Here is a 26,086-nt window from a genome sequence, read left to right on the forward strand (position 1 = left end):
AGAGAATGCAATGCTCTAAAATGTACAACTTTGCTATTTCTTTGAAAAGTTTTGGTACATATTTTTTATACTAAAAGTGAATAGATTTTAATGAAACTTATATTAAATTAAAGTACACTCTATTGTCCACGCGTAGAATACCATATCGAGTTATAAATTTAGCTAAAAAGGTTCAGAAAATGTCAGAGAATGCAATGCTGTAAATTGTGCATCTTTGCAATTTTTTAGAAAAGTTTCGGTAAATATTTTTTATACTTTTAGCACATGGATTTTAATGATTTTTATATTAAATTAAAGTACACTCTTTTGTTTACGCGTAGAATACCTATTTGAGTTATAAATCAATTCGCAAAAGTTTAGAAAATGTCAGAGAATGCAATGCTGTAAATATTTCCTACTTTGCCATTTCTTTAAAAAGTTTCTGCAAATATTTTTTATACTAAAAATGAATAGATTTTAATAAAACTTCTATTAAATTAAAGTACACTCTTTTATCTACACGTTGAATACAAATTTGAGTTATAAATCAATTTGCAAAGGTTCCAAAAATGGCAAAGAGAAATTGGCGGATTAGGCAATGTGAATAATGCCTAAAACCAGGCATTGTTAACATTACCGGCCTAGGTTCCAAACCTCCTCCGGCAATGCTGCCTGGTTTTAGGCAATATTCACATTGCCTAATCCGCCAATTTCTCTTTGCCATTTTTGGAACCTTTGCAAATTGATTTATAACTCAAATTTGTATTCTACGTGTAGATAAAAGAATGCACTTTAATTTAATATAAAAATCATTATGATCTGCTTGCTATAAGTATAAAAAATATTTGCTGAAACTTTTCAAGGAAATTGCAAAGATGCACAATTTACAGCATTGCATTCTCTGACATTTTATGAACATTTGCAGATCGATTTATTACTCGGCATGGTATTCTACGCGTAGACAAAAGAGTGTTCTTTAATTTAATATAAGTTTCATTAAAATCTATTCACTTTTAGTATAAAAACTATTTACCAAAACTTTTCAAAGAAATAGTAAAGTTGTACAATTTATAGCATTGCAATCTCTGATATTTCTTTGAAAATATTTTTTACCTGTATGGGTTGTTTTGGGGAGGAGTTGTTGCGTATGGCTGTGTGTGTCTGTGCCGGAGAATGTAATCTTTTCAACGTTGTTTAAATAGTAATTTGATATTCTATAGGATATCAAAGTATTATGTTCGATGCGTAGGAAAAACTCTTCAAAAAATCTTATTTCCGACTTCGTCTGAAGGCTCTTTACTTTCATAGTAATACCGAGGAATTAATAGTAATGCCTGATTTCTGGCTTTGACGGTAACATATATATTTCATATATTATCATCTCGTAATATATATAATGAAATATAATATTTTTTCAATATTTAATTAATAATTAATAATAAATAATATTAGTAGTAGCAGTGGTGGCAATTTTCCCCTTTTGTGTCTTCCAATTATTCTTACATGCGTTATTTTCTCTTTTTTGTTTTTTTAATTTTATTTTCTTATATCTTCCCCATAGAACAGTCGCGATACTAATTTTGGATTTTGAATTTTTCTTTTTCTTTTTAATTCCATAATTATAATCGTGAGGCTCGTCGCATCGAACTTTTGTCAAGTTCTCAAACTGGGTCAAGGTTAGATCGAACTGGACCTTACGCATTCGAGTATATAGAATTAGAGAAAGAGAAAAAGAGAGAGAGAGAGAGAGAGAGAGAGAGAGAGAGAGAGAGAGAGAGAGAGAGAGANTGAGGCTCGTCGCATCGAACTTTTGTCAAGTTCTCAAACTGGGTCAAGGTTAGATCGAACTGGACCTTACGCATTCGAGTATATAGAATTAGAGAGAGAGAGAGAGAGAGAGAGAGAGAGAGAGAGAGAGAGAGAGAGAAAGAAAGAAAGATAGAGAAAGATAGATAGATAGAGAGATAGAAAGAGAGAGATAGAGAGAAAAATAGTACGATTATTCAAATAATTTCTTGAATATGAAAAGAATATGTGCGACTTAATCCTACCCGATTAAAAAGTTTTATTTACAATTTTCCGACGTTTTGCGTTAATCGGATTGATCTATGTAAAATGTAAATTGAAAAATGAAAATCTTACATATTATTCGAAGAGTAGATCAATTCTTGAAAGGGTTGTCACGAATTTTCCGAGAGTTTTCCGAATTTCTCGTCAAATAAAAACATTTTTTGTTTCCATTTCTCTGTTTTAAGTGCGAAAGATTTTGAATTTGCGCACACGTGATCCCTACATTTTCTCTCTCTTTTTTTTCCATTTTAATTATTTTCATTTCGTTTAAGATCATTACTACTGAGGCTGTGATATTCCGTTCATGTATGCTCATGTATGTACGAAGGGTACGAACAATTTTCTTTTTATACGAATAATTTTTCTATTTTTTTTTTCTTTTCATATATATATGTATATAAAAATAGAATTATCGCGTAAGGCCCAGTTCTACGAATCGACCGAAATATTTTCTATTTCGGCATAGAAAATTCGACATTTTTTTATAAATTTATTTATTTTCATCGCCCATTCGTTGATAGAACAAAAATAGCGGACGATCCCTCTGCGCGTAATTCAACATTTTGACCGAAAACATCGTTCCCGAACTTTTGTGTATATTCAACCCTCATGCATCATGGGAACCCCTCCCTCGTTAACGTAAGCCCGATGAAAAAAGAAAATAAAGTGAGTACATCATCTACGGGTAGAGAGAGATAGAGAGAGAGAGAGAGAGAGAGAGAGAGAGAGAGAGAGAGAGAGAGATCCAACCGAGAAATTATTTTTTCGATACGTATGCGAGAACACACACACACGCGTGTTCGCGAAATAACATAAGTAGTAGTTATCAATAATTAGTGTTGTTTGAAGAATTTACCAATCCCCCTCTCTCTGTGCGTGTGTGTGTGTGTGTGAATATAATGTAAGTATTTTGTATATATAATATATTTTTTAAATGTATATGACACATATATTTATTTATCACCAAAATTTATATGTTAACCCACAAAATAGTACAATTTACAAATGAAAAACGTATGACGATATAGACGAATTATGTATGACAAAATAATAATATATATATTTAATAAACGTGTGTGTGTGTGTGTGTGTGTGTGTGAGAGATGTTTATATATAGAGTCCGCCAAACGTGACTTAATAAACTAAAACTACCTGCGTGCCTCGACGAATAATAGTGGGTTGTGGGCGTGCGCTTGTCGATGAACGACGGAGAAGGAGCCACAGTAAAATAATGATCGATTTTTTTCACGAGGCCTCGTATTGAGAAATTTTCGATACGTGTATGTATATATAATATAATATATCAAGCTGAAGCCTTACGATAAAAAAAAAATATAATATGATCTATTTTAAATATTAGCGCAACTATGCTTGGGAGATCGGATATAATATTATATAAGTGAGATTATTTAAATAGCGCTAATGTGATATTAACGTGTGAATATTTCGATCGATTCGACTACTGGGATCTACGTAAAACGTGTGAAAGAAATAGAGAAAGAGAGAGAGAGAGAAAGAGTGTGAGAGACAGAGAGAGAGAGAGAGAGAGAGAGAGAGAGAGAGAGAGAGAGAGAGAGAGAGACAGAGAGAGAGAGAGAGAGAGAGAGAGAGAGAGAGAGACAGAGAGACAGAGAGACAGAAAGAGAGAGAGAGAGAAAGAGAAAGAGAGAGAGACCGCGTTATTAAATGAGTTTCCAATTTCATCGTTACAAATGTAACATTTGATAATATTTCGAAATACACTATATTATATATTATATATTGTAAGCTCACTATATCGACTAACAAACGATCAAAATGCTATAACATCAAAATGGATGCGCTACTTGTCGCGTTTAATTCGACGACACGTTAATTAATTTCTTCATTAATGTTTAATCCTTCGTTCTATAGGTATAGGTGGGCTATGCATCGAAAGGGCATGAACTAAGAAAATACACGTGCGAATTTTACAATGACCGCAGCCTTCTCCACACGTTTCACCGTGTAAGTATATACTTTCTTTTTTATTTTTTTTACTACCCGCGTTTGGCGTTTTTATGGTTGAGAGATGCAGCAGCAATTGGAAAATTATCGTGTGTCACGGTTGAAGACGTGCAAATGTCTACTTTGGAGAGGATAGTCCCTAAAAAAGAAAGAGAGAGAGAGAGAGAGAAAGAGAGAGAGAGAGAGAAAGAGAAAGAGAAAGAGAGAGAGAGAGAGATAGCAGTCTTACGTGCCAACAACACTTGCATCCCCTTTATTTTGTGTTTTTTTTTAAATCGGTTCCCTTTATTCGCAATACTTTTTAAAAATTGTTTTAGTTGTTCGTTTGTTTCGGTGTTGGTATTATACTTTTTTCTGATTATTTGTTCCTTATTTTTTTGTCTTATGTCATAATACTTCTTTTACTTTACTTGTATTAATATTATCTACGTTGCTGGCGCTAATGAAAAAAAAAAAAAATGCCAAGAATCTTATCAAGCGAAATAAAATCGTGCCCCGGACCGACGAAGAAGAGCCCACTCTAAAGGCCAATTCGACGGTGGGGTTCGATTAACCCTTGGACAATCTACTAAACTAACCAGAACACTAACGCATGCCGTCAAGAAACTCAATCCGTGAAGAGAGAGAGAGAGAGAGATAGATTGATTGATTGATTGATTGATTGATTGATAGATAGAGAAAGAGAGAGAGAGAGAGAGAGAGAGAGAGAGAGAATGAAAAAGAGAGGCTAGAAGAAGGATAACAGATCTATAGGAATCGAAAGAGAAAGATCGATTGGAGATCTAAGAGGATTTATACATCATATTATTCAGATAAAGATTTTTTGAAAAAAAAAAAAAAAAAAACAAAAAAACAAAACAAAAGCAAAGGAAAAAAAATATTTAATAAATAAAAACGAACAATGAATCGTCCGTTATTAGCGATATTGTTATCTCGTGTGTATTGTGTTTTATTATAAATAAAAAAATTCGCGACGTAATTTAATATTAATTTGTTTACATTTTGTTCGTGTTTTTTTTTTTTGTAGAAACAAACTGGATGATTTAATAAAAGATTGTCGATATTACATATCAAGTGAACTTTTAATACGAAAACCTTGTTCCACTCGAATCGATAGCGAATTTATCGGGTATTTGTTTGTTCGTTTTTTTTTTGTACACCAAATCTGTTGAATATTGCATAGAATTTATCGAATTTATCGAAAGAGAGAAAGAAAGAGAGAGAGAGAGAGAGAGTGTTTGTGTGTGTGTATATATATGTGTGTGAGAGAGAGTCTGACGATACAGAGAAACATTCTAAGGGACATGTGTGTGTGTGTGAAGATATTAACAAATACAACGTAGAAACGATAATAAAAGGTTAAAGGAAAAAAGGTATATTTAAATATATATATACATAGGTATATATACATACAAAGAAGGGGAATAAAGATGCAAATTAATCAACGTGATCAATATATTTTTTTCTGAATCTAATCTTGAATAAATCGAAACGGAAAGGAAATTTCGTCGTATCACTTAAAGCGATCGATAATAATAACTACTTTTATCAAATGGTGCTGTATGTGCCAATAATTATGGTATTCTTATATAAATATACGTATTAAACATTTAAGTAGAGATGCAAAACCAACGATATATGAATTTTGAAAAGGTAATTGAAAAACCAAAAAGAAATAAAATACTTAAATATATTTTTTTCTTGACTGATTAAATTATTACGCATTATTAATTATTAAGTAATAAAATAAGAATTTTATTAAAAATTCTGATCGCATTTCTATCATCATATGAACTTATAGACGTGTGCAATGGTTTACAAAAAAATAAATATACTTGAAATGCACGTGTAAACACATACGACAAGTGTGTATGCGTGTTCACAAGTAATGACGCGCAACGATAATAAAACAGCGTTCTCTCTCGCAATTGTGTACTTGTGTGCGACGCATCGATGACTATGACAATAAATATAATAATAATAATAATAATAATAATAACAATGACGACGATGATAATGATAATATTCACAGTAACAATAATTAAAATAGTAAAAATATATTAACGAAGTAATAAAAAACAAAAAAAATCAGAACAATAGTCGCGCGTGTAATTTATCCTCTTATTTTATCTTCATATTGTTTCTCGTTTAACAATTCTTTTTTTTAAATCTAATTTGTAAATGTACCGAAAGAAATGCATACGTGTTTTACCAAAATTTCGAAAAAAATTGAAACAATAAATTGAAACAATGAGGATAAGAAACAAGCGGTGTGACCTTGATATGGAAGGATACATTAAGAAAGGAGACAACGAGAAACAGATTAAGAGAGAGAAAGAGAGAGAGAAAGTAGACATAAGTAAGAGATAGTGAAATAGGGGTTTGGAAACGGTAGGGGGTTGGAAGTAAATATTCGTACTCGGATAATCCTTCTCATCTAATAGTGTGTTGTACGGAATTTCACAAGGACATGGAATATATTTTAAAGCTAGTCAAAAAGTCAAGTTATATATATATATATATATATATATAATCTTTTTCCTTTTTTGTTTCACGGATAGCAGCCGTGAGCCCAGCTCTTTTTGTTGTCCTTCCCAAGAATAACATTCCCCGTTCGATCGTAAATTTTTCGAAGAAAAATCTCACCAATAAAAAAAAAAATATAAAAAATAGTAGAGATCAAAAATGGCCCTTCGACGTCGTTCGACCGGTTTTAAAAATACACTACGATAGTTCCTATTTCGAATCTGTTTCTAACTTGTCTACAAACAAACGAAAAATATTCGGTAGAAAAAACAAGCAGAGCACTTCCTGAGTATATATTTCTTAGCAAAAAAAAAAACATTAATAGATAAATAAATAAATAAATAAATAAATAAATAAATAAATATATCAAAAAATAAATAAAAATATATGTATAGATATATATATATATATATACGTATATATGTCTATATGCAAAAAATGATAACGCAGGGGTCACTTCGCTATCCAGAGTTACATCGTTCCTCCTTTGCAAATCTACGCGACTACTACGGGAACAGTAGATATTTAATAATAATAACGATAATAATAACAATAATAATATTAATAGTATAATAATCATAATCGTGATCATAATAATAATAATAATAAATAATAATATTATTAATAATTGTAATAATCAAGGGGGGCTAAATGTTTGAAAACAATGGCAGGGTGGGCATAGGTAATTGTAAAAATTGAAAAGGGGTCGAAGGGGGTGGCTGGGGTTCGTAGGGTTATATGTCTTTTTGGCTGTGTTCTCCACGTAGGTGGATTTTTTGCTGGGGGGTACCTGCGTCCACGTTCGCGTTTGTACTGGCCACCGTACTTGCAGCGGTTCGCGGCGAGCTCCGTGATCTCTGGGATCCAGCTGGCGAACACCGCCTACACACCCACAATCATCCGTTGCCGTCAGAACAGTAACCCTATCCTCAGCTTTCTAGTGTGTGTTTTTTTTTTTTATTTTGTTTCTTTTTTTTGATTGATTGATTGATTGATTTGATTCGATTTGATTGATTGCCTGATTTGTTTGTTTGATTGATTGATTTATTTTTGGTGTTTTTTTTTTCTTTTCTACGAATCGATTTTTTATCGTCCCTTTTCGTTCTTTTTCTTTCTTTTTATTTTTTTTTTCGTTTCTTTTGCTGTATTATTTTTTCTTTGCAATTTTTTTTTGTTTTGTTTTTATCTCTAAATAACTAAAAAGGTATAATATATTATCGAGTGCATTTATTTATTTATTTATTTATTTCCTCGACTTGTTTTTTATTTTTCCCTTTTTTTTTTTCGGTTACCTCTCGCATATTCGTTCCTTCCGTTCCGTCTCGCTTGCTCTCGCATCCATTCGTCTCGTTCCGTCTTCCTCATCCTTTCTTTTTGTTTATTTTATTCGTCTGGTTAATTTTTAATAAATTCACGTACGTTATTTCCTCTCCATTCCTTTAACGTAACACACATCTACCTCGTGTATACTCGATTTATGCTTCGACGATTTTACCAAGGGGCCCAACCACCAACGTCCCTTTTCGTTCGGTTACGTACGACTCCCTCGAGAGAACGACCACGAACATTTCCCTTCAAAAATTGTGGGATTCGCCGACTCTTTATCCTTCTTCGGTTTCGTATCCCCTCGACAGTAGGTACCAACGTTTCTCGCAAAAACTGATGAATTAATAACAACGAACGATGTTTATACACCAGAGTATACCTTTTCGCAATTTCGATCAACTCCCCTTCCTCTTACCTTTCCTCTTACCCTTACCCTTACCCGTACCTTTACCCTTACCCACCCAACAAACATAGACGAAGACGAAACATCACCGAATCGTTCGTGTAAATTCAGACATGAATCGGTTCACCCTCTTTTTCTACAACAAAATTAATTATTTATCATAGTCTTCTTTATTTCCTTTAAATGTATATATAAATAAGAAAACAAAATGTAAAAGTATACATATGTAATTTATGAATAATATTATACAGTGCCGTTAGTTTCTTGTAATGAAAGATTTTTTATTGTATTTATCAAAGTTTCTTATAAAATAACGTCGAATGATTTATACTTTATAAAGGAAATATTGCTCCATGGTTTGTTTCTTTTAGGAGGGGGTTAAAAGAAAAAAAAAAAAAAACTATATTTTCAAACGTCAGTTAGTTGCCAGACACCAGTCTCCCTTTTCACAGCATGGTACAACGTATCATTCGCATAAACTAGCGTGATCAAACGGAGCTTTGCTAACTCCTCGTAAACATGCGTTTTATGTTTTCTACATTCGACGTATATATTCGTATCTTGTAATACGAAAGACTGCAGTCAGTAAAATTGCATTTCCGTAATTTTAAAGGAAACATGCGGTGCTTTTTCGTATCATCGTCTTACGAATCTCACGTTTCGAGTGTAAAAATATAAAAAGAAATAAAAGGAAAACGGGGACAGGAACAACGACGACGAAATAACTCTTTTTTATAAACAATCGATTTCTCTTACATTAAATGAACCAAGTGTGTGATTGAACGAATAAAATAAAAAATTAATGTAATGCAATTTTTTCTTTCGTTTAAAGAATCATTTTGTGATATGATTAATTAATAATAATAATTAATATTTTTTATTGTTGTATATATATGCGTGTGCGTGTATATAATCGTATTGATGATCAATGTTTCTAGGAAAGTAGCAGACTAAAATGGTAAATCATGCTTGGTTTCATAAAATTCTATCACATTTTGTGAATGTTTTTATGTATATATAGTATACATGTTAAGAAATCCATAGGTTGTACACGTTAGGTATTTATATATATATGTAAGTATATATGTATGTATGTACTTTAATATGTACATGTTATATGGAGAGATAAAAAGAGTGAGTTTCTAGAAAATGATAAGACGTTCAGCGGGTTAAGATGGCGAAGAAGAATAATAAATGTCTTGACGTTGAAATACGTATCGTTGGTTGGGTGTAAAACTTACAGAGCTTTTTCAAAATGCTACACACGCGAACTCGTGGTATTCAAATTTTTAAATTCAGGATGGTACGAGTACGTGTTCTTGAGGAGAAGCTTTTCGAATTATGTAAAAGGAGTCTTTTTTAAAAATGGTCCTCCTCCTCCGCCATCATTATATTTCTCTCTTTTAGAAGAGAGAAAGAGAAAGAGAAGGAGAGAGGAAGAGATAGAGACAGAGATAGAAATAAAGAGAGATATATATAGAGAGAGATAACTATATAAGCAGTAAAAAAAAATAATATCGCAGAAAAGGAAAAAACAAGAAAAAGATTGCTTGCGATGTATAATTTGTGGCTTTTCTGTATGTTTGTATTATACGTAAAATAAAAAAAAAAAAATAAATGTATATATATATAATTGTTATCTTTTTTGTCGTTTTTATGTGAATTTGTTAATTATTATAAAAAAGTAAAAGGTTGCGAAAATAGATAAGTCATGCTATTCTGGTTCACCTACAACGCTGTAGTACAAGTATGTAGTACAACATACGTGTCTCTGAGAAAAGTAATCGATAGAATTTCTCGGCTTGCGATCGTCGTTGCATGTCGAAATTATCGTAAACATATATAGAGAGAGAGAGAGAGAGAGTGAAAGAGATATATATATCTATAAATACGTACTGGAAGAAAAAGTAATAGCGAGAAGATATACGTAATAGTAAAAGAAAGAATAAAATTTATTATAAATGGGATAAAATATTGAAAGAGGAAAAAAGTGATAAATAAATGAATAAATAAATAATGAAAGAAATAGAGAAAAAAAGAAGGAAATATAAAGAAAGAAAGAATGTTAAAAAATTAAATAGAAAAGTAATCGAAGGATAGAGAAGAAGATGCGGAGGATATTGTACTTTTATTAAATAATTATACCTCTTTCCATGTTCCCGCTTGTACTCGCCGCTGTACTTGGACCTACTCCCTACGAGCTCTATTATCTCAGGTATGCTACTAGCAAAAATTGCCTGTAAATAGAAATCATAACTGGAAAGGAATATGCCACTACGGATCGTTAAAAACAAAGTAGGTCATCTATGTATGCTCACAATTTGCAGCGGGGCTTATGCTTCCCCTCTTATATATATATGTGTATATGTATTTTTTTTTTTATGTGTTCATTGGTACGATACGTGTGTATAAATGTGTCTGCGTGTCTCTCTCTTTATGTGTGTTGTAATACATATGCCTGTATGTATGTGTCTATATATGTTCTATTTATTATACATATATATACACATGGTCGTACAAGTTTATTATATTCTACTATTGTATTCGTGTACTATCACAACAACAAAAATGGACCCGTCTTGATAAACTGGGAAAGGATAAGAAAAAATACCTGGAAAGGAGACACATAACACACTAATGATTCTTACATCGTGTAAATCTATAGAGTATATATATATATGTATATGTGTGGGTGTATGTTTCACGTCGTTCGTTGCACGGATTCCTGGAAATTGCTGATCACTGTATAATACTCACCATGTTTCGATACGAACACAATTCTACATATATATACATATACAGAGTGTTACCTCTAATTCGCAATGTTGCAATATCTTACGAAGGACTTGGCTTATGAAAAAAAAAAAAGAATTCTTCTTTGTATGAAAAAACGTCATATGAGGAAAATTTTTTTCTCCTGTTCGAATGATAAAAATAAAAATAAAATATATTTAATAAAATATATATTTAATGTATATATATACATATATATATAGTTTTATTTCTGAAGGTTACACCTTGTATATTATATCTATGTAAATATGTATATATGTATAATGATGTACATATGTATGAGTAAGAGAATAGGGTGGAAATACTAGCCGGAGCTACTTAATGGTTGGGAAAATTGACGTGGACACTGATGGATATTTTTTTATGCTTATTCTACTATCCGTTCTCGTAAGACGAGAAGCTTGAAAATGCTCAGAAAATGGCGCTCGTCTTTGGTAACGCGATGATGACGATAAACGATTATCGATCCGTTTTCTATGCTTCGATGTGTTTGCTCTCTTCTTATGCAAGAATACCCGCGTAAAACTATACCATTTGAAATAAAAGAAATAGAAACGAGAGAGAGAAAGAGAAAGATAAAAGAAAGAGAGGAAAAGATAGAAAAATAGAGAGAGAGAGAGAGAAACAGAGAAAGAGAGGAAACGTTATCAAGATTAGTATTTTAATGCATTAACAGTTAAAATCAATTTTGATATTATGATAAACAAATTTTATTGTTAAGAAAAAAGAACAAAAGAGGAAAATTGAGCAATTATTGCATAAAAAGAAATAATCGTTTCAAAATGGTCTATGCATATTGCGTTTGTAAGATTTATTTAAATAAAAGTTGCAGTACACAAAATATGAAAGAAGATTTTTCATGAAAGATCATTTTCCATAACCGATTATTAATGCATTAATCATTGAAGTGATCGTTAAAATCGCATTATTGGATAGTATGAAAAGCGCGACAAAGCGAAGTTGATAATATGCTCGTCAAATAAGGGGCAAAAAAATAAAAAAAAAAGGGAGGAAGAAAAAAAAAGAAATGTAGATAGAAAGATAGAAACAAATACAGTTGTAAGAGGGAAGATATTATAGATTTTACTTCAATATAAAAGCTTTGATCTAAAAGTACTACATTATCCATAAATGCAATAGGATGATAGTGGTATATCGTCTAGTGGTAGAAAATTCCATGGAGCTTTTAAGTGCAGTTTACGTAAAGTGTCGCGACCGACTGATACCTTTGGGTATATATACGAGTAAATATGTATGCATAATTTGAGAAAAGACACCGTATGTATATACATCTATATATAATATAATATATATACATGTATGTATGTATGTATGTATAAAACGTGTGTCATGTGTGTATAAAACGTACGTGTCATGAGAAACAGACTATGCCATGTTTTAACAAAGAGAGAAAGATATATAAGATGTCTAAGCTTAATTAAATCACTTAAATACTTTCATTGTTTACAATCGTATTAAAAAAACTTCAAAGGAAAAAGTTACATTATTGAGGGTAGAGAAATGTAACGATTAAAAGAATTATTTCTCAAGGTCAGTTTTTTTACGAGATTTCATGGTTATTCTTATAGAGCATCAAAAAAATTTCGTGCCATTAGATGTTCCCTCTTTGCAATAGTACAACTTTTTCTTTCGAAGATTTTTAATACGATTGTAAACAAAGGAAATATTTAGATAATTTAATTTAGTTAAGACACCCTGTACATACAATATATACATTATATATAGATTTTATATATATATATATATTTATTATACAAGCAGAAAGAGGAATGCTGTAAGTTGATGCTTCAAATAAAGAGGCATCGTTCGTTGCAGACTGTAAATCTTGTGAAAGAGAGGATAAGAGATAGAAAGTGATAGAGCATGATATAGAATGAAATAGGAATAGAAAGATAGATAGATAGATAGAGAGAGAGAAAGAGAGAGAGAGTGAAGCATGACATTTATCTGACTGGCAAGCAAAAAATAAAGGCGAATAGCTTGATGGATCTGTTCTACGGTTTTTTTTTCTTTATATATATATATATAGAGAGAGAGAGAGAGAGCATTCAAATAATTATAAGCATCAGCAGTTTCTCGCGCCGATTACATCGACCATTCTCTTGTACTTTTTTTTTTCGTTTATCTAATAATTATTTATTAACATTTTGATTTGTTATCGTTGTACCAGATTCAAACATGTGAGTGATGTTAATATCGATCCTTACCATCGTTGGTTTCGATCCATCATTTTCTTCTTCTTTCTCGACGATTCCCATTTTCTACTCGTTGTGTTAGAATTCTTATTTGATCCATTTTAATTCGTCACAGTATATTCCCGTATGGCTCAAGCAACCAAAGACACTGCAGTTTAACGAATTAACGCAAAAGATAGATAGATGGATAGATAGATAGATAGATAAGTAGATAGATAAGTAGATAGATAGATGGATGGATGAATAGCTAAATAATTAGATAGATTGTTAGATAGATTATAAGATACACGATACATACACAGATAAATACATAGAAAAACATGGCTTGATAGAGCGGGAGAGTCGATCGTTTTGCGAAAAGGTATATGTGTGTACGTGATACGTACTCTCCTATTTTCTTTTTATTTCATTATATTATCTTAAATACCCACTCTCTAGTAATCGCGATGATAATAATGTTAAGAATAAAAAATGTCTTGACGATTTCAATGCTGCAAAATGAGATTAGTTTGTTATACGCCTACCGATAATACGAATTGAAATTCTGACGGAACGAAACTTAAAATTGATCGCAAGTAAGAAGTTACATCAGTTCGGAGAGCGAGAGGATTAAACGACAATTCCCTTCGCAAGGGTGCATTTATTTAATCGAGTGGCTACGTGTTTCTGTTTTCATTATTTGTTTTTTTTTTTTAAATAAATTATTATTTTTTTTCCTCGTTTATATATATATCTTTTGTTTCTTCTATAATAATATAAATATATATTTTTGGATTTTGTGCTTTATTTGACTATTATTTAATTTGTTTTGCTTATAAAGGTAGTATCGAGCGTTGTATGAAACATAAAGGCGAAGGTTCATCGTGGAGAATATCTCGAAAAAATTAGACGAATGTATTGAAGAATTTAATTGAATTATTTTTCGAAAATGATTGAAAAGAAAACAATGTGAGAAATAATATGCGTATAATATAATCGTCCAATTTGTCGAAATAACTCTTATAAAATACGAACGCTAATAGCCGTGATGAATATTCGAAAATCGAAACAAAAGATAACAAAATTATAATTATATCGTCCACACACAATGATTGGATAATATAATAATATAATATATAAAATATATATAATATAATATAATATAAAATATAATATAATATAATATAATATATATATGTATAGAAAATGGCAAATGTATTGCTACGATGAAGTAATATCCGAGAAAGAAAATTTCAAGCGGCCAGAAATAATGTGAGTTAGTAGAATTATATTTCAGCAGCGTATCAGCGCACGGAGGGTAGTAAGTATGTATGTATAGAACACAGATATACACAGGCAAGAACGACAGTGAAAAATTGAAGCTCGTACAAAACACCAACATTTCACTATTTATAATATAAAGAAAAAGTTGTCGAGTACTTTTAATCTTGTATTATATTGTATATATATATATTTTTTTTTTGCTCTGTTTTCTTTAATACTTTCTTTTGCAGCGGCACGATAAAGTTTCATGGCCAGAGAGACAGAGAGAGAAAGAGAGAGAGAGAGAGAGAGAAAGAAATATAGATAGATAGATAAATAGATAGATAGAAAGAGAGAGAGAGAGAGAGAGAGAGAGAGAGAGAGAGAGAGAGAGAGAGATAAAGAAAGAAAGAAAGAGAAAGAGAAACGACGTTCAAACAAAAAGGATCTTTCACAGCATCCAATCTCGAAGTGAATTAAATATTTTATCAAATAGGTAAAACTATAATGATTAGAAAGCATGAAAAACTAAATGAATTTTGATTGTTTTGAAATATAATTGTAGTTGATGATACTAATTAGATAATTGGAATGAAAAAATTTCAAAAGAAACAATACTAATGCATCGTAACTGCAATCGGAAATTGTAATAAATATGCTCGTTAGTTTTTAATATATGCGAAATAAAACCCGTATGTTGTTCATTGCAGAGCTATGAAATAACATTTCGAGAAGAAAGAGAAATAATTGAGAGAAAAAGAGAGTGAGAGAGAGAGAGAGAGATAATTATTTTGTTTTGTTAATTAAGAGTCGTACTTTAAAGCTTGATGAGTTGAAATTACACTCGCATATAAAAAACAAAAACAAAAAAAAATAAAATCCACCACTCCGCCTCGCGTTTTTATTGTTAGTTTTAATTTGTTAATTTTAACTTAATCGGACAACAACGAGAATGGATGGATGGTTGGATCCTAGAACGGAATCTCTCTCTTGGTGAACTTATGTTAATTCCTCTGGCAACGTGAAAAACAACACGATCAAAGACGCGAATAAGCGTTTTTCCTCTAAAAAAAAGCTGTAAATATGATATGAAATAAATATCGCGCTAATTCTACAAATGTAAATTATTTGCTTAACATATATATGTAATAAAATAATTATTATGTATAACTTGACGGATATATGAAAAAGGCGACGTACAATCAGAAAAATACTATTTCGTATCGTTGCTTTTCTTTTTATTAATCTCATTTTCACGATTTTATTATTTTAATAATATAATAGAATAATTTTGAAAATAGAAAGAGATAAAGATAGAGAGAGATAGAAAGGGAATAAGAGAGAAATAGAAAGCGACAGAAAGAGAAGAGAGAGAGAGAATGAGAGAGAAAGAGAAAGCGAGAAAAGAGGGTTGAAAAAAATAATAAGAAGAAAGGCATCAGTATGGTATAAGCGCACTTTTATCGAGCTATATATATATATTATGTTGCTACGAACTATGAACGCGAGTTATTTTGTTTTCAAAATAAATAAGCAAAAAAAAAAAGTAAGAAGAAACAAACGCGCGACGAAATAGTATTTTCATCCTTTTTATTTTTCCGATTGGAACAAATTTATATGTAACAATATAATGAAACGATCCGAGAAAATTTGTATGCTCGATAAGAATGGTTTGTCTGTTTTCTATATTCTTTTTTTTTTTATTTTCTTCTTTCGAGAGAGAAAATTCATTGATTGAAATTTATTGCGAATAATTAATAGAGAAGGAGAGGAAAAAAACGGAAGAAGAAGAAAAAGAAGGAGAATAAACCTAAGAGAATAATGGACCGTGCGGGTAACGGACCGTGTTGACGCGTGCTGCTCGACAAATAAGGGCCGATGATCATTGGATTCTCTCAAATTATAATTTAACCGGAAAATTTGATCGGATCGTAAGAAATTTGACATAAACAAATGTATATATATATATATACGCGACGAGGGGACGACGTGTAAAGGTATGTATCCTATGTACGTAAATATGTATACATATATATTTATAATGAGAATATAGATATACGTGTGTATGCTGCGACATACGTGCGAATCCTGAAGACATAAAGTCAATTTTCTAGTTTTCCTCTTTTTATTATTTTTTTTTATTTTATTTTATTTTATTGTATTTCTTGTTTTCTTTTTATATTTACGACGAACGATTTTCTAATATGATAAGAATAACGACGACGACGACGACGACGACGATGACGACACAGCGAATCACGTTAATGTATGATTTTTGTAACAACACTATGGAAGAACTAAAAGCTTACTCCGATATCGATTTTTTCTTTTTTAGTTGATTTGATTTGATTTTTATTCTGGAATCTCGTTACACAAACCCCTACGTTTATCCCCCCGCTACGACGAATCAAAAATCGTCGGCTGATGGCCGAGATATAAATAAAAATAATTAAAAAAAAAAAATAAAACGAAAATTTAACGATTTTAGGATCATTGTTATATTTCTTTGGCTTTTTGGATACATTCGGTCAAGTTATTTTTCTGTATATATCGTAAAGCGAATTATTTAGAAAAGGGGATCAAGAATTTCTAGAAACGGCGAAACAAAAATACGCGTTTATCACAATTATTCTTCGTATCCTAAATAAAACCATGAAGATACTTTTTATGGTAGATTTGTAAAGAAGCGAATAAAACCTATGCTAATAAGGACTGGTCCGCGTTCTAATTTAATCAACTTCTAATCAACGACGCTCGATTTCTCTGTATATACTAATTAAATAAATTCATATTATTAAAAATGTTTTTTATTAATCTTTCTTCGGGGCAAATTAACCTTCGACGGGATCGCAATTTCATGTTTTTTTTCCTTATTTATTTATTTGTTTTTTTTTTATTTTTTGGTCATTTTGAATTTCTCTTTTGTTTTATTTTTTATTTTTTTTTTTATCGACTCTGTTCTTATTTTTTAATCATTATTATTATTTTATGTTTTTTCTTATTTCAACTCTCACTCTAATTGTAAGACTGGACCACGGTCAACGACATGATTGACAAAATACGAATACGTATATGTACATATTATCTAATTGTTTCCTTTCTAAATAAATTTTCAGAAAATTTTTCATTGACCAAGCGAATATTTGAATACGTGTTTCTAACTCGTCGAAAAAACCATAGGCTGTCCAATAGTAATTATTTCTTTGACTTCGACGATTCATTCATTCGTTTCTTATTTATTATTCATTTTCGATTGATATATCTTTTGTTTATTTATTTTTTTTTTATTTTCCATCCAATAATAAATCGTTAAGGATTTGTCGTACTAGCGATTTGTGTTTCGCTCGTAAGGTTTTTTATTTTTTATTCTTTTTTTTTTTATTTTTTATAACACGGGGCCTCTCGTGACTCGTGTATTTTATATGTAAATTCACGGATTCAAATGTATATAGTTTTCTTTTCTTTCTTTTTTCTTCTTTTGTTTGTTTGTTAGACGTAATAATAATAATAATAAAGATAATAATAATAATAATAATAATAATAATAATGATAATAACATATAATAATAATAATAACAATATATATATATATATGTATATACTATAGTAATGTATATTTAGACGGTATAGGAAATAATAATTAAAGTTGACTTACCAAACCGACGAGTAGAAAAAATACTAGGAATGTGCGGCCGAGGACCGTCTGGCAGTAAACGTCGCCATATCCTACCGTGGACATTGTCACGATTAGAAAATACACGCAGGTCCAGTACGAAAGCTGTTGCGGATTTATGAACTCGAATGGATCCCCTGAGTTTTCAAGCTACCGACAAAATTATTCTACGATCATTAGGATCAATAATAAATAGATCAAATAGAGAAATTATTTCAATTATTTTTAGTAACATAAATATAAATGATAAAAAAGAAGAACAATTGTTTTATCCCTGTCGCGGCAAGGGATTCGTAAATATATATAATAATAATTATACGCAAAATAGAAAAAAAGAAAATTATAATTTACGATACGTTTTTGTATATTAAAATAAATCATAAAATCATTTATATTTATATTATAAAATAAATCACATAGAATTATATTATTTTGTTTGTTTTTTTTTTTCGGACTTATTGTTAGTCCACTTTCGTAATTGAATTTATTTATACATTTATTTGTATAAGTAATGGAACGAAAATATTTTTACCAAATGAATGATGCCAGCAGCGGTCAACCAGACGGAGATGAAGATGGATACGAGTTGGGCGAGGCGAATGGAACTCGATGTCTTTAGAATGTTGAGGTACTGGAGGATGTCAGGGACCGTCATCAATCGTAGGGCTCGGAGGAATCTCAGTCCGATCCACGTCCGATCGAGATATATCGATACGAAGGACGGTGGTATCGTAAAGTAATCCACGAACGAGTACATCTCCAGCATGAACCACAGCTTGTCACTGGCGGCGATAAACTGTTTACGAGAAAGACAAGGGGAGAACAAAAAAATACAAAAACAAACGGCAAGATGATTAGTCCTCGTACTACAATATCTATTTCTGTCTGACTTCTTTTTCTTTTTCTTTTGCTTTTTAGTTCATTGACGTTACAATTCTAAAAACGTTGTTTACTTACGCGTATAAAAAAGTAGACCATAAAAAATATATTGAAAGCTAAGTCTATCTGCTGAGTAAAATTGTTGCTCCATTTCTGGCAACGTTCCACCTCCTCACTGAAACAGAAAAAAAAAAAATCAAAGTACCCGATCGTTGGATTATCGATAATAAAATTTTCTCTTTTTAAAAGAGAAAAATGAAAGGAAGCAAGGAAGCAAGCAAGCAAGAAAGAAAGAAAGAAAGAAAGAAAGAAAGAAAAAGGAGATGGTAAGGTATTATTTGTGGATACCGACTAAAGACCTTTGTAAAGAAGAGACGAGTAATTGCAACAGGTGCAACGCACAAGGTTTTCTTTTAATCGATAGACAGACAGCAGAGAAGCGCGAACAGCAAAAGAGGAAAAAGGTTAAGTGTCGTGTTTACTCGTATTGCATTCTAAAGGATCAGTTTTTGTTTTCGTTAAATTAATTGGAATTAATAAGAATAATAATGAGAGAAATAATAAAAAGTAAAATAATCTTACCTGGAGGCATCGATGAAGTATATTATAAGCGATGCTATACTGAGAATGAAAACTAGCACCACCTGAAACATAATGTACAATGTGTCAGAGATACGATGAACGTGCACTTTTAAGAATAAATAAACAATTGAAAAGAAAGAGAGAAAGAAAAAGGGAGAGAGAGAGAGAGGGAGAGAGGGAGAGATAGGAAAACAGAGAAAGAAGATAACAATACGTCTTAAGTATCTCGAGTAGGTACTATAACCGATGATAGAGTAGTAGAACGAAAGGATAGAGGATGTAAAAACAAACACCAAGAGTATATGTATTTCAGAGCGCGTACCGTTTAGAAAATAAATTCTTGCTTTAGCATAGAATATGCGAGCGCGTTTCTATGTTTGTGTGCATTATGAAGGGAACATTTTCTTTACATACAAACATGCACACGCGTATATACACGAAACACAAACAAATATGAAAAAGCGTAAACTTGAAGGTACGATAGAGTTTGTAAGTTATCGGAGAGAATCGAAACTATCACAATTGTCCTAAAGCTCGCATATACACTAACGAATACACATTAAAATAGACAGATTACATATATAGACGAAATGTAAATAACTAAAGAGGTATAGGCTTTTTTACATATGTATATCCTAGGTAAGCTACATCGCTGGCAACGATCGATTTCAAGATTCTTGGCTCGGTTCCAGTTACTACATCGTTAAATTTCGAACGATTTCCCGCGCCCTACGTTTAAAATCGGCGGCCCTTGGTTTTATTTCAAAATTTTATTCTAATTGATATTCTTCTTTCTCTGTCATATATTATTATTAATTGATTATTAAATTAACGATCGAAGAGAACTTTTCCGCTTTGCTCAATTCGTTAATTTTATTCAACGCGATGCATATATTTCGACACCCACTGATCGTTTCTCTTTATTCTCCTCTCATCATTCTTCCCATTCCCTCTCACATACATATCACAGCGAATCACACCGAGTGAGTGACGAAAACAAATGCGATTTGCTTATTGTTACTAATTTTCTCTATCGATTGAAACGCAGAGGACTATAATATGATAATATCCCATCTGAAATAATTCAAGCTGATTATACTTTGCATCTCTTCTACGATTCTCTTTAAAATCTTGTTCATTCATGATGTAATACCCTATTTACATAAGTAGAACGAAGAAAAGTTTTAATCGCGTGCACCGATTGGATGTTAAAAAGAAAAATAAACTTTAACATAAGTATAAGACAAATTATTCTGTGAATTATTTTGAAAGAGAGGAAGAAAATGAATAGAAAGAAGAAGAAATATCGGCTTATTGTCAATCAAATAAATTCATTCAAATTTTCTAATATCAATTCATTTCTACTTTTCATTTATTTTTCTTTTTCCGTTATCTTTACAAAGACAATCTGAGAAAAACGTCAACTAATTGGTCGATACATTCATTCTCCGATTATAGTCGAAGAAAATTAAACACGAAGACAAACCAACGCTAATGAAATAAACATCAAGATAGAAGGAAGAGACTGAACCATAGAGAAAGAAAGAAAGAAAGAAAGAGAGAGTGAGAGAGATAGAGATAGAGATAAAGATAGAGATAGATAGAGAGGATGAGAGAAGGTGAGAGAGAAAGGGTGATGGTATCGGAGGGGTACAGTAAGAGTCAGTTTTATCAATAAACGCGTGTATGGTTGGAGGAGGATGTTATACCCGTGACCACCAGCACCGATATCGATCGGTGGCAACCCTCTCCGACTCCCTCGCTTCGTTCGTACCGCGAGCTGCAACGTGTCGGCACCTATACGTTACCGGGTTAACCGAGTACAGCTGCACTCCAACGGGGGTAAGACAAGCTTTACGTTTGAACTTGCGTTTGACCTGGTCACGAGGCTGTCGCTTCTCTCTCTCTTTCTCTTTCTCTTTCTCTTTTGCATTGCCTCTTTCAGCTAGAAGGGTGCCTCTCTCTTATTCATTCTATTTCAAACCTTCAGTTTAGCTCTCTCCCTCCCCAACAACGAATGAAACGCGAGGTGGCGTTTCACTACTTTCCAACCCTTCGGCACACGCCCGAACACCGATCCTCCTCTCACTCTATCCTTCTTTCTCTTGATATCTCTTTTTCTCTCTTTTACTTATTTGCTTTTGATATCTCTCTCTTTGTCTTTCCCTTTCTTGCTTGTTTTTGGTACTCTCTGTCTTTCCCTGTCTATGTTTCTTTTTTGCTTGTTCTTGATATATAAATATACATATATGTACCAAATATATTATATATATATATGTATATCTTCCACTTACTAGAGCATGATAGGAAGATATAGGTCAGTGGGTTATCTCTACCAGGATCATTCTCCATTACCGGAAGCTTTTCTGAGCAATTGCATCTTCGAAAGGACAACTGGACCGAGGGTAAGTTCGTGACTAGAAGGAAGAAGTGAAAAAGGGAATAAGAAATAGATGGAAGATGAATTCGTACTTTTCGATCGGTAAGCTTCTTACTGACGACTTCGAGTTGTTTACGCGCTCTGTTTATTCGTTTCTTCCTACCAGGAATTAGATAGATCCTTGAAAGAAACCGGAACGAACGGGGCTGGGTGGGCGAACCGAAGCGGTGCAATCTGGTAAGAGATTTATTTATCGCGAGCACTATTCTATTCTACGGCGCCCCACTGTTTTTTAATTCCCATTGTTATTTGCAACGCAAGTAAACAAATATTATATATATATATGCACACATGTATAATTATAATAGGTGTCTTGCGTTGATGTTAAATAAGTATATGATGTTAGATAAATATAATGATCAAAAAGAAAAAGAGAACGAGGAAAAAATATATAAAAAGTATTAAGTTAATTATATTAAAACTTTGTGAATAAAGTGAAAGAAAACAAAGAGGTAGACAAGAGAAATAGAAAGAGAGACGCACGAGACGTATAAAAGTGTCACGTTAATCGATTCGCATGTAGCGCCACATGCAACTACATTGTCGCGTACACACACACACACACACATTCATACGTATCTAGATGTATACAATACGCAGCGCGTTAGTCGTAGCGACGCTTTCGCAAAGTTATTACAAAAGCTACTCCATTCAATGCTTTGCGAAGTACAAGTGGCACTACCTCCCAATCCCACCCCCTCATCACCCCGTCTTACCGCACCTTTTATCCTCGTGCTATATCACTGCGTCCTATTCCATCCCCTACGAAGATACATAATATGTAGAACATACATATGTAGTGTAATTTTCATGTCTCGAGCGCGCTAGAGCGCTACTTAAGAAAATGCAATTTGCCCTGAGAAGCGGACAATCTGACCTATCGCGCTTTGCTATAAATAAAGATTGCCGTTCTTATTTTAGGATGAAAATTAGCGTGGGTCTCGGACAGTCTCGTCACGAGCCTCCTCGGTTATTTTCGTCGTCACCAAGACAAGATATGCATATACTCTCTTTCTATCTCTCGATCTCTTTCTTTCTCTCTCTCTCTCTCTCTCTCTCTCTCTCTCTCTCTGTTTTTCTCCTTTTTTCTTTCTCTCTATCTCTCTTTTTCGAGATCAAGTGGATTTCATTTAGAAATTATTAAATTGCAGCTCGAAAAAATTGACGAATAAACGACGAATAAAATGAAACTATTGTTGGTATAAAGAAAAACAAATCAAATTAGTGTATAATTGATTAACGATCAATATAATTTATCTTATTATTATTTTGATTCATTTGAATAGAAAAGAAACAAAGAAATTTATCGAGAATTGAGCTAAAGTAGAAGAAGAAGAAGAAGAAGAAGAAGAAACGATGATTGCATCGACTAAAAGATTTAGTTTCTAATGCCACGTCTAATTTCGTCTCGTTAGAACTTAAACCTTATGCATTTAAATCCGACAGACGGGATGAAAGTCGAAGGTCAAGAACGAGAGAACGAACTCGGACTTCGTCAAGGGATTTCTTACGCCTCCGGCTTACTTTTGAACTCGTTCGATTTGTCGTTCTTCGAGTAGAATAATTTTCTAATAACAGAGTTAAATAGTGATGATTAATAAAATAGACGGAAGAAAGTGTCGTTAATTTCTAACAATAAAAACAAATGGGATTGTATCTTACGCGATTTTACGCAATAAAGATTCTTAATCTGGATAATTGAAATCCCTGTTTCACAAGTAAGCGTAAGTTTTCATATATATATATATATGTGTGTGTGTGCACATATGTGTAGGTATGTATTTGTTGGCTGTAGGTACGACAGAAACTCTTATTTGAGAACTTATAGATATATCTGCGACAAAACGATGATCTCGATCGTGAACGAATCATCAACGATCCTTGGAATCATCATCCAACTTAGATAACAACGGTGAATCAGAGCCTTTCCTCGAAATAAAAATTTTCGATGACGATATTCTTTTTCTCTTCCATTATCTTTCTCTTTTCTTACTTTGTAACCTTCCTTGATTGAACAGAAAATCGTAAAGAAGAAATAAAGCTCGCTATAGAATAGAATTATTTGATAAGGTGGATGGTGAGGGGTAGCCAAGAGGGTACCGTGCAAGAAAGTTTTACATCCCGAGATGGCGTACATCCAATTTTACGTCGTTTCGCGCCAACGGCAGATTGAACCGGGTTTATCTAATTCGACTATTTATACGAGTAAACGCGAAATTCGAAGGTGGAAAATTACCGATCTACGTGTTAGCGACAATTCACCCTTCTTTTCCTTTTGTTTCCTAATTACAACATAATACGAGAGAATTCTAACGATCGCATGGATTTGTATTTAAAACATATATACCAAAGAAAGAGAGAAATAATAATATAAATAGTAGGTACCCTAAATCCAAGATTATAATCTTGAAATCTTTCAAAATTTGTCCATCGTATTTAATTTAACTTTGTTATTTCAATTATATAAAACAAGATAAACGTTATATGTGTATTATATCTATATAAATTGGGAAACAAAGAGACGATTTTTCGATAATAATCTACGTAGAAAGCAAACAACATGATATAAGTTATTATAGCAAATAAACACGATACGCCGGCAAGTAACGTTGCCAACGATGTCCGCCAAAGCTTAGCATTATTCTATTTCCTAGGACGGATGATTCAAAATCGTTCGTCAGACGTATAACGAGCTATCTCTCTCTCTCCCTTTTTCGACTGAAATGTTACCTATTGGTAGGTATACGCCACCTGTTTCAGTGTTTCATCGATGTTGAACATTGATGATGCTAGAAACGGATCTACTAATTACACGCTAATTACGTTCGGAAATGAACGGAAACCACATAACGACGAGAAGATTGAAATTGGTGCATCTATCGATCCGTGGACACAATTGGAAAACATTATTTCATGTATTAACAACAGTAATCAATAATTAATGATCGTGTATTTCATTTAGAAACAAAAATAGAAAACTAACTAATATTCTTATTCGAAAGTAGTAATATGTAAGACCATGCACTCCTCTTCACCCTCTCTCAATCTTTCTCACTCGTTCCCACTCCCTATCTTTCTCTTTATCTCTATCTCCTATCCGCAACGAGAACTATCGATAATGGGCCTTGGCACAGTAAAATTCGTGTTAGTCGGACGGGAGCGCGCTTCTAACATTTTACTTCGAATGGCGTCATGACAAATCTGTTACATTCTTGGAAATGGATATTGGCCGGTGGCCAACCGCCGTTATCTACTTTCCTTTCGTAGTATGATCCATATCCTTAATCCCTTTCGTTGCTTACCCCAAAATTACCTGTTACGATCCTCCTTTAAATTTATGATCAAAAATATGGATCCTTAAATGACCCATTATACTCTAATACGAGTTTACTAGAGTCACGTGTATTATTGTTAAAATTACCACGTGTTATCGATCGATATTTATCATGAAAAAATAGAAAACAAAAAAAAAAAAGAAAAGAAAAGAAAACTAAAGAAGAAAAGTAAATGTTAGTACCGAATATAATATTGATATAAATTTGATGTTGATAAAAGTTTGAAAACGAGTCGAGTAAATATCACGTTTAAACGATCAGGCTTACTAATAGAAAAAGGAAGAGAGATAGGCAAAAGCGATCCAAGATTATTTTAAGTGTTTCCGACATCTAATCGATCGAGTTCGCGTGACGTACGTGTAAGGGACGATCAAGATTCATATGATTACACTTTTGACACCCCTATGAAGAAAAGATCTTTCTTCGAAAGAAAGTTAAAATGATTGCTCTTGAATTTGTAATGCAAGTAATCTCGGTAAATACATTAATCATTGATTACTTAATATATGTATTCAATCTTTTTAAGAATGGATAGTGGGTTAGCTATATAAAATCTCTATTATTAAGATAAAAAAAAGTAGAAGAAGAAGAAGAAGAAGAAAGAGAAGAAAAAAAGGAGACGATTTATTCGAATAAA

General features: G+C 32.2%; 1 protein-coding gene across 50 annotated transcripts in view; it reads right to left on the bottom strand.

Moving 5' to 3' along the window:
- Positions 1-26,086, bottom strand: part of LOC106787588 (calcium-activated potassium channel slowpoke) — an 81,153-nt gene that overhangs the window by 50,479 nt on the left and 4,588 nt on the right. For 31 of the 50 annotated variants that reach the window (XM_014750082.1, XM_014750069.1, XM_014750066.1 and 28 more), the window contains exons 2-5: positions 19,675-19,736; positions 19,171-19,267; positions 18,746-19,009; positions 18,196-18,363 (exon numbers count right to left, since the gene is read on the bottom strand). In XM_014750082.1, the coding sequence (XP_014605568.1) occupies positions 18,196-18,363; positions 18,746-19,009; positions 19,171-19,267; positions 19,675-19,736 (591 nt within the window). Of the gene's footprint in view, positions 1-7,351; positions 7,444-10,435; positions 10,528-18,195; positions 18,364-18,745; positions 19,010-19,170; positions 19,268-19,674; positions 19,737-26,086 lie in introns of all 50 variants that reach the window. The other 19 variants (XM_014750090.1, XM_014750070.1, XM_014750092.1 and 16 more) reach the window with 2 other exon arrangements.

The sequence above is a fragment of the Polistes canadensis genome, unplaced genomic scaffold, assembly GCF_001313835.1.
Source record: "Polistes canadensis isolate GaletaPanama2010 unplaced genomic scaffold, ASM131383v1 scaffold_107, whole genome shotgun sequence".
Lineage (NCBI taxonomy): Eukaryota > Metazoa > Arthropoda > Insecta > Hymenoptera > Vespidae > Polistes > Polistes canadensis.